This window comes from Pecten maximus, chromosome 2 (assembly GCF_902652985.1).
Source record: "Pecten maximus chromosome 2, xPecMax1.1, whole genome shotgun sequence".
Taxonomy (NCBI): Eukaryota; Metazoa; Mollusca; class Bivalvia; order Pectinida; family Pectinidae; genus Pecten; species Pecten maximus.
The window spans coordinates 21,772,497-21,785,788 of record NC_047016.1 but is presented as its reverse complement, the minus strand read 5'-3'; the positions used below and the strand labels follow the sequence as shown (position 1 = coordinate 21,785,788).

At 35.4% G+C, this 13,292-nt stretch overlaps 1 protein-coding gene across 1 annotated transcript; it reads left to right on the top strand.

Moving 5' to 3' along the window:
• Positions 1 to 3,359: 3,359 nt before the first annotated feature.
• Positions 3,360 to 11,973, top strand: LOC117342013 (monocarboxylate transporter 9-like). The gene is made up of 7 exons (XM_033903958.1): positions 3,360 to 3,555; positions 4,850 to 4,993; positions 7,127 to 7,372; positions 8,067 to 8,288; positions 9,706 to 9,876; positions 11,293 to 11,418; positions 11,768 to 11,973. The coding sequence occupies exons 1-7, from the start codon at positions 3,360 to 3,362 to the stop codon at positions 11,971 to 11,973; spliced, it is 1,311 nt and encodes a 436-aa protein (XP_033759849.1).
• The last annotated feature ends 1,319 nt before the right edge of the window (positions 11,974 to 13,292 follow it).

Here is a 13,292-nt window from a genome sequence, read left to right as displayed (position 1 = left end):
AAATAGTCATTAAGGTTACTGACCACGTTTTCCATAGTAGAGTGCAGTAACATTGACAACTTGTAAAACATTATGGGATTTCTCGCCTAATGTTTTATTAAACAACCGTTTGAGCGGATATACTAAATATGCTGACATATGTTTTACTATAATTGGTAAGATACCAACAGGTCTAGCTGGTTAATTTTTTTAAGAATATGAAATTGGTCAAAAATTTCTTGTTCAGGTATATCAGTATCAGGTAGTTCAAAATGGGTCAGAGAAGGTGTCTGTAATATCAAGGGCAATGATAGCATATTCCTGACACAGACATCATGTAGTTCACTTACGTAAGAGAATGAGTACGCATATCAATAGTAGCCATACAAGTGTGTTAAAAGGTTTCAAGTGCACGCATTCAAAACAACGTGACTTTGCAATGTAAATCAATTAATGAACCATCGTAGAAAAATTGATAAGTTTGTTCTTCTGAGTTTGAACTGTTTCTTGAATTTTATATATTATTTGCTGACAATGAACTAAAATGTATTCTTTTAATAAATACGTGAGCCATCATTGAAATTGTTGCCGCTTGTTTTCATTTTAAATATTTGTGTTTGTGTTAAAATTTTGATTGTAATATATATGAATATGTTTTTATCGTTACAAGTGCACAGGTATAATAGATATAGCTTTAAAGTTGTACAGCCTATATTCTGCTTCGATATGGTTATAATTCATCAGGGAACATGTACTGTCCCCTCGTTAACTCACCTAATAAACCAGTTCAAAGTTATATGGGCCATTAAATTCTCAAATCGGGTAAAAAGACTGCCTGTGTGTCTCTTTGTTTCGGTTTAACGGCCAAGCTGCGGTCATTAAGTGTCATGGTGATTTAAAAATTCATTCGCATTGTCTACATATATTTAGATAATAAAAATAAAAACCAGGTTAAAATGCTAAAAGAGATTTTGGACTATGCAATATGTATGACGTCAAATGGAGTAACGCAAAAGAACATCAAAAATGTTTTTCAATTAGTTAAGAAAGGCCTTTAAATCAACGGAATTCAACACCGTGTTTTTACATCTGGGGCTCAAAAGTAGTTATCACGAATATGCTTAAAATTCTACTTCAAAATAAAAATGATCCAAAGTAAATTGAGCGCGATATGCATGGTATGATTGTTCTCGTTTTAAAAGGATGGAATGAGTAGGATATGTTTGCCATGTACGGAGCCGAGAGGAGACAAACTCCCTCTCAATTGATCGTTCCGACTTGGAACGGATTTTTTTAAGATTCGGTTATATATTTTGCTCACCTCGAGAGACCATCGACTCTGCCTTTTACTTTGAATGGCAGTACAAATGACATATCTGAAATCTGTATATTGTAGTTTGATATTTGATTGTTGGAGATTTAAAGTATTTTCTGCTTCCTGGTCGACAAGTTCGTTGCCTAAATTCAGACAGGCCTCGTAACTGCAAACTTTGGAGGACAGACAAAGAGTCAAAATAAATTATTGCCTCTTTAATGCTGTGTTCATCGATTTGGTCGAGAGTCAAATCGATCGCATATGCTTCTGCGGAAAAGAGGGAGGTGCTGTCTGGTAGTCGAACTGAAGCGCAAGAATTAGCGGTACTGCAGGCTGCAGCCACTTTCTCGCGCTTGCCTTCTTTGGAACTATCTGTGTAAAGTTGAGTATGAGAAGGGTAATTCGAAATGCATTCTCATCAGGTGTTTTTTTTTATGTTCCACCGATATGTCGATCAATGATGGAATTACATGATATTAATTACATTTGATCTAAACTGGAAACTTTAAAACTGATTGAAAATTGAAAAGTGGGGTTTTTCAACGGAACATTTGCTTAAATCAATTACATGCAACTACAATTAAGGTAACAAAGGTAATCTCAATAACCAAGAGACCCATATACTTGATCTTTAGTCTAAAGCATGCTTTGGTGAACTGCTACCAAGTTTGTTCAAATGAATAACATAAACCTTAATTCAAAGTTACAAGGGTCAAATAGACTTAATCTTCAAACGACTTCTTAATAACCAAGAGACCCAGGAATTTAAAATTGAGTCTGCAACGTGCTTGGAAGAAGTTGTTCAAATAAATGACCTTGACTAGGTTCAAATATGTTAAACTATTTAAACAATGCTTTCTCGATAGCTAAGAGACTCCCAACTCCTGATATGAAATCAAAAGTATACTGGAATAAAGACTTACAAAATGTACTTACATGAATAAGCCTATCCAGCCTACTCAGATAATGCGATAAAAGGTAATCATCATAAGTTAGTATCTTCATATAAATTACGTATATAAACTTCAACGTTGCTCTAGAAGCATGTGAGCGATTCAGGCCCATTCGGGCCGATTGTTGAATTTTGTATATAAAATCGCAATAAATAGGTTAGTGGAACTATTTAATTTTTTTCTGTGGGCATACATGAACATCGACAAGTCAGGGACATGGATTATTCAATATCCGAGCCTACATTTAACGGAATGTCATTCCATTCAAGTTACCACGGTTAGGGACATGGTTTTATCATATTATCGAGCTTCTTTTTCATGATTTATGGCCATCATGATTCTCTGCACATTAAGAATTAATTGTGATGTTAACACGTTGTTGTGATATCTTACATCATTCCGTATTCTCTCATCTCATACGACTCAAACGGCTCTCGCTCATTATCGTCAGTGTTGATCGTTGGCGAATCTAGAAACGTACCCATGTTAATTTGACGCTATCTACATATACAATATCGCGCGCTGGTAAAATTAGTCCGTTGTGAAAGATCAAAGACTGGCCTATTTGGATTTTTGGAGGTCATAGACGACCAATCCGAGGCTTTGAACACTGCGAATAAATATTGCAGTGTATAGATAATATTATTAACACACCGTTACGAAGTTGATTACATGTCATATCCATTGTGAATCGGGCGTAATTATAGGATCAAATAATTTCTGTCTGATCCCTTTTATTCAAAATAGCATCTTCGTTTCTTTCATTACATGACGATTTACACACATCTTCACTGTCAAACATAAATTAACCATTTCGCGACCTCGATAAAACCAGCTGGTGGAAAAGAGTGAGTTTTTTTCTGTACGCCATATTCATAGACATGTCAGAATGTTGCACAGGAGCGGAGATTTTTTATTTCAAACAGAGGTCCTCAAGCTCATATAGAGTTGCCAATGAAACCCGGCGCATGTTTCTCCATAGATTTACTGAAAAATACGTATATTACAAAACATTTGTACACCGAGAACTTATGCTGTACCTGTATCAGTATACACTGTATATACATACCACATAGAGTTAGCTTGACATTTTCCCCGCAGATACACAAAAAATGGCGGGACGTTCCTGTTTGTACCAATGGACTAACGTGTCTATTATCTTCAGTAGCTTCGGTATGTACTTTTTGAGTATGGGAATGGTAACTTCGTTCGGTGTTATGTACAGCGCGTTACGAGATCAATTTGGATCTGGTGCTTCAGAAACCAGCTGGGTAGCTTCCCTTAGTTCCGGTCTGCTCCTAGTTACTGGTAAGTCTACAAAATCGAATAGTTGTTTACGATTAGTTTCATTAGGCGCCATCTGGGAATTCTGAAATTCTCTCAAAAGAGATTCCTAAAATTCACACCATACAACCATAACGATTGGCTTTATCCTTAATTTATGTTGGCTATCATTCAGGGCGAAAGGATCAAGGTTCAGTTTTGATCACTTTTACAGCAAAAAAAGTGTGTAAAGATAATTGATTAAACGGTTTATTTAAACAGCAGTATCATCACAGCAATTTCTACGCATGAACAAATGCTGATGGTCATCCATTTGACCACTTCTGCGTTATAGGTAGTTACTGGTTTACTGCCTACATGACTTCGCGCCTATTGCTGAGTTTTGTATCACTGACCATATCAGCGATACGTTAACGTCTTTTTGCAATACAATTTTTTTTAATAAAACATTTTTGACAAAGGGTTATAGAAGAAATTGCCAACAAGTCAATAGAAAACTTAAGAGTAAATCTTATAATGGTCGTTTGTCGTTTTCAACAAAAACATTAAATATAGTAAAATAAAATTGGTCTTTAATCCATCTGTACAAAATAATTATTTAGAAATGTTGATTGTTAACACATTTGTCTGAACCGTCAACGAATAAAACAAGTTTGGAGCGTCAGATTGTGTATTTACATATGACTTTGTTTTATCCAAGTGACATAACTGAATAGAAGCCGTTGGGACACACTTTATTACCAATTATCTAATTATTATATTTACTTTCAGAGTAAGGGTATATTGATATTAACGTAAAAAAGGTCTGATGTTCTAACGAGTACTTAAATGAAAAAAAAAATGGATAAATATGGAGCAGTTAATGACGAAATATGTTCAACTGCATAATATATGTAAATCAGGTAGACATTGTCCCGTCTACCTGAATGATAGCCTTGTCGCTGATTGCTAATGATGAGAAGTTATTACAAACAAATAAACGGATTCCATGCTCGCTGTGCCGTTATGTTTAATTAACCGAGTTCACAAACCACAAGGGAATTTGTTATGATCTGTCTTTGGCTCGTCAATTTAGCACACATACATGTAATCTTATTGTCATTGAAAATTATATTAATTATGTCATAGTTATAGTTATAGTTATAAGCTATAGTGAATATGGTCTCGGCTTGCTGTAGATATAGAGGCACAAAAAATTAATTTCCATGTAATGTATTTTTGCAGTAATCGAGTTCACAGATGACATGATGAAAATGATGGGAAAAAAATTAATGAAATGTTTCCATGGTTTTTAACTAACTGTGAATTTTCTTGTCAGGTCCTACAGCCGGTATACTAGAGAAGCGGTTTGGTTGTCGTGTGGTAGCTATGACAGGATCGACCCTGGTAGGTGTTGGTATGGTCGCGAGCACATTTGTCCCCTCCCTACATTGGTTGTACCTGACCTATGGCGTCATTGCAGGTTAGTTATGTTTTAAAATAAATACATTATTTAATAATTTACTCGTCAGTTCTGTTTGTTTTCTTGACCTGATTTTAATGTTAAGAGTGGTCACGTGACCCGCACGAATGCCAGGGCAACCAATTAACGTTTTTTGGCGTACAAATAAACATGCTGCACTTAGAATTCAAGGGAAAGTACTGTACCTTCTTCTATTTATTCACGTACATTTATATAACGGCGTTATAAACTGGTATTAATAGTTATCACGAAGGAAGCGAGTAACAGCCTTCTTTATGGGTCAACGTGTAAACAATCAAATATGGCGGCAAATGGAAACTACCATTCGTTATAGTGTGCCACATTAATACACCTCTGTAAAAATACTGAAGTATTAAAATTACCAGATATTGTGAGTAGCGATGATGATAGTGATGCCTCAAGATTGCGACGGACTGTCGACGGGAAAACGTATCCAAATCCATCATTCGGAAACGAGTTTAACTGAACAAGGAATTTCAAAGGATTGCCGTCAAATGAGTGAAGATGTCAAGACCAAGTATAAGTTTTAGTATAATAAGAATATATTCCTCTTTCATCGACTATTTCCTTTTGATCCTGGCTTGTTTTGCTGGTTATCCTGCCATTTCCTATTTCCAGAACTTGCTTCACCTTTCCAAAATGATATTTTGGTATATAAATAAGCAGTTAAACTGTAAACATTTTGAAAAAAGGGCGCAGGCGATCGGTTACTATACCTAATTTTGACCAAGAGAAATGGTAATGGTCTGTTTTGTTTTTTATTTAGTAAACAGCTGTATGTCATTATCACTTCAAGATTTACTTCCAAAATGGCAATTTCTTTCTGGAGCTCCACTTCCTTGCAGTAATTGAACTGTTTCTGCATAGGAGTCCTACATATGTATGCATGGTCTTGCATCTGTCCATTTGAGATAAGTGGCAGATGATTAAAAGATTAATTTGTATATGTTTTACCTTTATATTCAACCAATCAATAGTTTAATTCATTTCATTACATGTTGGCGTTACTCTTTTTCACTCCTAACTTATAATGAAGTGTACTCATTCTGTGTCCTTTTACCCCTAGCAACAAAGTTGGAGGTGGGGTATACTGAATCAGTTTGTCCGTCTGTCCGTAGACGAACATTGTCTGGCAATGCAATTGCTCAGTTTTCAACGAATCTATTCAAAATTTTGAGTGAATGACCAATACAATTTGGAGATGGGGTTCATTGAAAGGGAGTGGTAGTTTGTGTAAATTGAACTATGTCCGAAGCCATACTCTGTCTGGTTATGCAATCGCTCAGTTTTAAGCGGATCTATTTATTCTCTCAGTTTTAAATGAATATGTAAACAAGTTTTATAGGAATGGAGTTTTGCCTCCTAATTTTGCATTTCAATCCCATTTCAGGGAGTTATTTCCCTCTTTTATATAACAATTGCTATTACTTTCGCATTGTTTGCAACCAATCTTCTTAAAATATTATTGGATTGACTAATGGAATAGTTCCCTCTGAAGTTATTTAGTACATTATTCCATTTCACGCAGTTAAAGTTGGCCCCTTTTATATTAAATATGTATAAGTTAAGCATTTTTTTTTGTTTTCGAACATTTTGTTATCAAATCCTTTTAAAACGATTTGGGAATGGATAGTACAATAGAAAGGTGTAACCCCTTCTGTGATTTGGCGTTTTCAGCCCTTTCAAAGAGCTATCCCCTTTTTAATAAACACAATTTTGTGTAGTTGAGTAAATGTTTTGTTGTCGATAAGGTAACTGGTCACTATTAACAGGTTTTTATTGTTCTGACAACTTCTCCTTAACCTATCCACTGATATCAATACAATTTCACAGCAATATTAAGGGTCATGCGTATTTACTGTTTTAAAACTATTGTTTGTTGTTCCCATGCCAACTGGTAACTGAATAATAGTTCTAGTTGTCCATTGACTGATGGAGATTGTGGGGTCATAAGTCAGCCATCCGCGGCAGTTCTAGTTTGTACCATGCATCTTTCACCACTTTGACTTCGACTGTTGTTACATTACGTTTCGTCGACGAAACCAGTCGGTACACAAAGGCCGATAATCTTTAACGGATAGATGAAAAGCCATGATGTTTTTGTTGAAATAGGTGTTGGTTTTGGTATGCTCTATCTGATGGGAGCCGTGACGGTGAATCTTACATTCGATAAACGTCGTTCTGTGGCGATAGCGATAGCCTCGTCTGGAACAGGATGTGGAAACATTGCAATACCCTGGCTCACCACCGTGTGGCTTGAGGGGTATGACTGGCGCCAAACCTTTCTCCTGCTTGCTGGTTTAGGCGTACAAGGTCTCGTCTGTGGCGCCATTATTGGCAACGTACATACCAGTGGAGGTTAGTATTTCTAACAAACTCCGAAAAAGTTTTGCTAATCTTATTAGTCCCCTGCCGTTTGAAAAACGGGGGGAATATAGGTTTAGCCTCCGTCCGTCCGTCCGTCCATCCGTTCGTCTGTCTGTCTGTCACGCAATAGTTGTCCGGACAACTCCTAAGGTACTACTCCGATCTTAACGAAACTTGGTATACATGATCAGTATAACATTTAGTTGTGCATCCTACATTTGGTTTTTTTCTCTCGAAAAATCATTTTTCCAAAAAAAAAAAAAAAAATGGGAAATGAATAGGTGCACTTCTAGCTCAGGCAGGGGACTTCGTATTGCTGTTGCAATACTATCCATCCTTGTTTAATTTTATATCTATTTTAAAAACGAACAAATGCATGTTACAAATAGCTGATTAGCATTGTGTTTGCTAATAGGTACATGTAGATGTTCAATATAGTGCTTAGTGATATAGATAAGTTCAGTGTTACCTGTTTTGGCACTATAATGATTATGTTGTGACCCAAGTTTTCCTTAACCGGATTTTCGATAAACATAGAGCATCTGAAAAACACATCGATGTCTGCATAAAGATGTTCAAGGTTAACAAAGCAAAAGTCTTGAAAAAATTGGAGAACAATAAACTTGAAACTAATAAGAAAAACTGCAATAGTCATATTCATCTATTTATTTTTTTTATATCAAAGAACCTCGTGGAAATCACAAGAATGTTGATAACGACCATACAACACTCCGAGCAGCAGTGAGTGAAGTACTAAAGACGAAGGCTTTCCTTATATTCTCCGTATCTGGATTTTGTACAGCTTTGGCTTTCCTTGTTCCATTTGTGATGGTCCCAGAGTTGGCAAGGAGAAGGGGTATATCAGCTGCTGATGTGGCTCTTATATTTACTGTATCCGGAGTATCAAGTGAGTGCATTACATATTAAGTAGGCAGCAATATTGTGCGTTAAACAACAGTTATAGGTCTTATAAAAGCGATAAGGATAATATAAACAATATACTTGGTGGTATGATTTACAGAAGCATTTCAGTTTTCTGCTTCAGTAAAATAGTAACACAAATGACGAAGAAAGACATTTTTTTACTCTTGCCCTGACCAGACCTCGAACTCACGATCTATGGCACCCAATCGCCTAGCCAAAAAACCGGAAACCTATACCACTTCGATATACCCATGTTTAGCCATAATGATATTGTCATTACTATCCGCTGCCGCTAGTTTTCGCCGAGATTTGTTGGTCGAAATTATCTTACTGTCGGTGTTGTACATTGACTCTTTTAGCATGCTATTTATTAAAATACTTAATCCTAAGTAGAACATTTTCATGTAACGTATATTAAATAAATATCCCAATAATTCAAACGTATCTACTCTTTGAATCACTGAGATATGTATAACATCATGTAAACCTTTATCAATATTTGGATATGTGATTCATGTGCGTTGTAAATTTTCTTGAGTATGAACCCCTTAATTTTGAAGACGCAAGGGGAAAACATACTTGTTTATGTCATGTATACACAAATCTTAAACAAATCATCCATGCACCTCTTGATTTTTTACGTACTACGATAGATCAAGCAGACGATTTAATCAGATTTCGTATGGTATTTCGTAAATAAGTGTACACTGTGTCTACGTTTTACGTCTACACTTTAAATGACGTCTCGACATTGACTCTTATGCTTTCATTTTGTTGTGTCAATTACTGCGATCAGTTTCGCGTATCAAAGCGATAGACGTGTTAGCGATGCATTAAGATATTTTGGAAAATAGGTAATAAAACGGGAATAAAATCGAGGTGGACATTTTTGTCGTTGTATTTTATAGGTCTGATAACAGTTCATTTAAACTGATGTCGTTGTATTTTATAGGTCTGAAAACAGTTCATTTAAACTGACCTGTTATCAACTATTTATATTTTACATCACGTACAATATATGATGAAGAAATTACCAAATCTTATTCCTTTAACTGAAGCAATCGCTTTAGGATTATCGCCCTTTTAGTTACTAGGAGATGTCGGTTAACATCCGGCTTGTTCAGTTAGACTCGTCCGTATGTTATATGTGATTATGTGTTCGTATAGACATTTTAACTCTTAACTATATAAATGCCCATTGCTAGTCAACCTTAAAAAATGTACATGTGTTTATTCACAGATGACTCTGATCATTGTCACGTGATGAATAAATAAAACGTCATACGTCAGACAAATAAAACAATGTCGACAAGAAAATTAGAGGTTGGAGATCGAGTTACTTCCCTTTAGCTAGTTATTTTTTTAAATGATGATGCGTTCAGAGCTTTTGTACTTGGCAGGTATTTTAGGAAAAATTCTGGTCGGATTCATCATTGACATTGCACATATCAATCGAATATGGACTCTGTCTATCGCTCTGTTAGTTGGCGGAATATCCACGATCGGCTGTGCATTTGTATATGAAAAATGGCTTTTCATTGCGTATGGTGTCATACTAGGAGTTTTTACGGGTGAGTAGCGATAGCAATTACATTGAAATCACTATTATTGTAAAATTCATAATTTGAAAAATATTCAAAGACGTAATATTCAAAAAAAAAATATATATAAAAATATCATGAAAATAAGTCGTCTCCATACCCGCTCATAACTATATTTACTATACGTTGACCATCGGGTTTGTCATTGTTTCACATGAATAACGGTGGTAAGCAGAACACTGTCCGTTCGCGTCTCGAAAAGAAACAAAATGGTAGCTACTAACTCATGAAAGAGACATGCGAAAGACAGTCTTAACATAAAGCATGAGAAAGAAGGGTATGAATCTAAAGATAAGCCGACATTAATAACAAGTATAAATAATAATCCCTCATCGGTCACTGCAAATGTTATCTCAAGCTACGGCTATGCAGTATTGTCTTTTCAAGAAAGCGACTATTTCAACCGTTGATTTGTTCCACTGTAGAACCTGATTGGTTAAACGGTTTGAAATCAAATTGTCCTATTGGTTTTTATAAAGAAATCAGGAACAGTGGGTGAAAAACTCATCAGCACAAACCTCGAAATTAATTTTCATTTAACGGAAGTACAAAAGACAAGTCGAATGACTAAATTCTTCTTATAGAGATGTATACGGAGAACAAGCAAACAACTGTTGATACAGAAATACAATAAGGTTTACATATAACATCAAACTATGTCATTATGTAAAGGAAAAATTCGGCTATTTCTGACTATGAAAACTTCATTTATACATGTAGGTTCATAAAACGACGGAATAATACGAGGGCTGATTGATAAGTTGTGAGTCTCGTATTGAAGGAGGTACTCGGGGATGTTCTGTTTAGGTCATACTATTCTCTGACTATATACTGTAGGGCCGTGTACCTAAGGACGGGTCTCATTAGGTTAGTTTATACATGTATCGATTAAGTAGCACTGTAAAGTAAACAAGACAAGCGGATTTTGCAAACTGGACAAAATCGGTTAATGTTAGGGTTAAGGTGAAAGTGTCTGTCATTGCCATGGCTGCCATTCAAGATTGTGGCTTTAAATTTATTGAGCATCCGCCTTATTCACCAGATCTCGCCCCATCAAATTTTCATCTACTTCCAAAACTGGAAACAGATATTTATGTCCGGCGAAATTCAAATCCTTCAATACGAGGCTAACAACTTATCAATCAGCCCAATTTAGATATGAAGTTGCACCTCCTTATCCTAATTTTCATATTTCTTTTAATCTGTTAAAAATTCAGTCGCCTCCTATAATAACTTAGACCCTTAAAATCACTGACTAGTCCACTTAGACATCTAACTCTCAGATTGTTGTCAAAAGTGATGTCTTGTCTTTGTGTCTTTTGTATAATACATACATGTAGAATGGTTTTGTTTCTACATTGAACGCCAATGTTGTTTTACAAACAGGGACGTTCGGCTTTCTCCAGTCCGTCATTGTTGTTGATCTCCTGGGAACCAAATTATTGGGAATAGGATTTGGATTTCTTTCCCTATTTCAAGGAATAGCTGCTATTATTGGTCCGCCTATCGCGGGTGAGCTGAAAAGATAAACGCATCAATAATGCTGACAATATCAAATCGTATTAGCAAATCAATGCCGTAATGTCGACGGAATTACCTGGCGGCAACAATACCGACAATATCATATACATCTAAATAGTTATATTTTCAGTTTTAGTTTTAAGAAAGTAGAATGTAACAATCTTATTTATTTTTTAAATGTAAATATCCAAAACAAACTTAAATAGCAATTACTATGGTACCTTGAATAAATACACACGGTGCAACATGCCAACAAACATTGCAATATACTTATAATTCTTATGACCCATTACAACGTATCAAAACAGGATAATTAATCGTCAACTGCGTTTGTTTCCAGGTTGGATATCTGACATAACAAGCGACAACACCGTATCCTTTGTCTACGCCGGATGTTTATTTTGCCTGAGTTCCCTCTTTGCGTGTGCAATCAAAACACGACCTGGCTTCAGTAAATCGAAAATGGATATGCGAACAGAGACCCAAACATCATCTTACCCAAATGATGTTCTTCTGAATCGATGCCGTAGGAACAGCAGTATTTGATCCCCAATAATGATATATCAAGACAAATCTAGAAATTAAATATATAGAAGAATTGCATTTATTCATTTGATTTCAGCGCGTTTTCTGTTGTTACTACGGTAACTTTGGGCGACAACAATAACAGTGTTCTTGGCAGTTTATAACACAGGAAATTTATTCATATCTCCCTGACATCGAGAACAAAGCATATGACATGTTCTACGAACAAGAGGAGGAAAACAAAGATGACGGCGCTGTGTAAATGTTATTGTCAAACGTCTGTATGTCATCTATATTGTGCTCAATAATCATCGTTGATTTTGGAAAATGCTGTACTGTTATTAATTCTCGGGGTTTTAATGAGACCTTTAATTATTTGGGCATGTTATCCCTTCATATGACTCTGGCTAATAAGACGTTGTACATTCAAAATCTAAAACAAATATTAACAAATCAGAACAAGAATTGAAAGCGTGGGTAATAACTAATATTTATATTTCCACTTAATTTAGACTCAATGAACCTACCACAGTTAACTCAAGTCATTTTTCAATGAACTATATCAAGTCCGGCGTAGGAATACATTTGTCATTCCAAAAGTAGGGGTTACCTCCCCTTGTACCAAGTACTATTTGCACAATCTCATTGATGTGTGAATTTTGTTAAAAAAATAAAATAATTAAAAATCCTTTAATTAGTAAATTATATACAATGTTTGAAAATAAAAAAAAATCTGTCATAATTATAATAAAAAGAAATGCATGGAAAAAAATCACGTTTTGGTGTCATTTATCCTGTGTCGTCTGCTAAAAAATGTCAAGCATTGGGAATTTTGAGCTCCTCAGCGACATACAAGATTTCACAGACTTACCACATTCTTCACAAAACATGAACTTGTCAGATTCGGACAATGAAAGTCTTCTAATGTCTAATGCTTTTATTGAAGAAACAAATGAAGAAGAATTGCAACATTTCAATTATTTGGCACAAGGTGAAGTTGCTGGGGATTTAGTGTCAATGGTTGAAATGGAATCTATAATTGAACAAGAAAACAAGCAGGTTCTGGGAGTACCTGAAACACCCATGACCACTAGCCCAAAAACAGAGAGCAGGTTGAAGAAAGTAACAAGTAAAAAGAGGCCGACTTGAAAAAATATGAAGCCATGACTCAATCCAAATCAACTAAAAAGAACACCAAATGGGGTCTCAAACTATTTCAAGTTAATTAATCTCTTGTTGATAACTTGATTGATTGTTGACAGTTGCACAATGAAAAATACAAATACAATGCAGACAATATTTTAATTTCATACCTGCAATCGTATCGACACTTCACATTG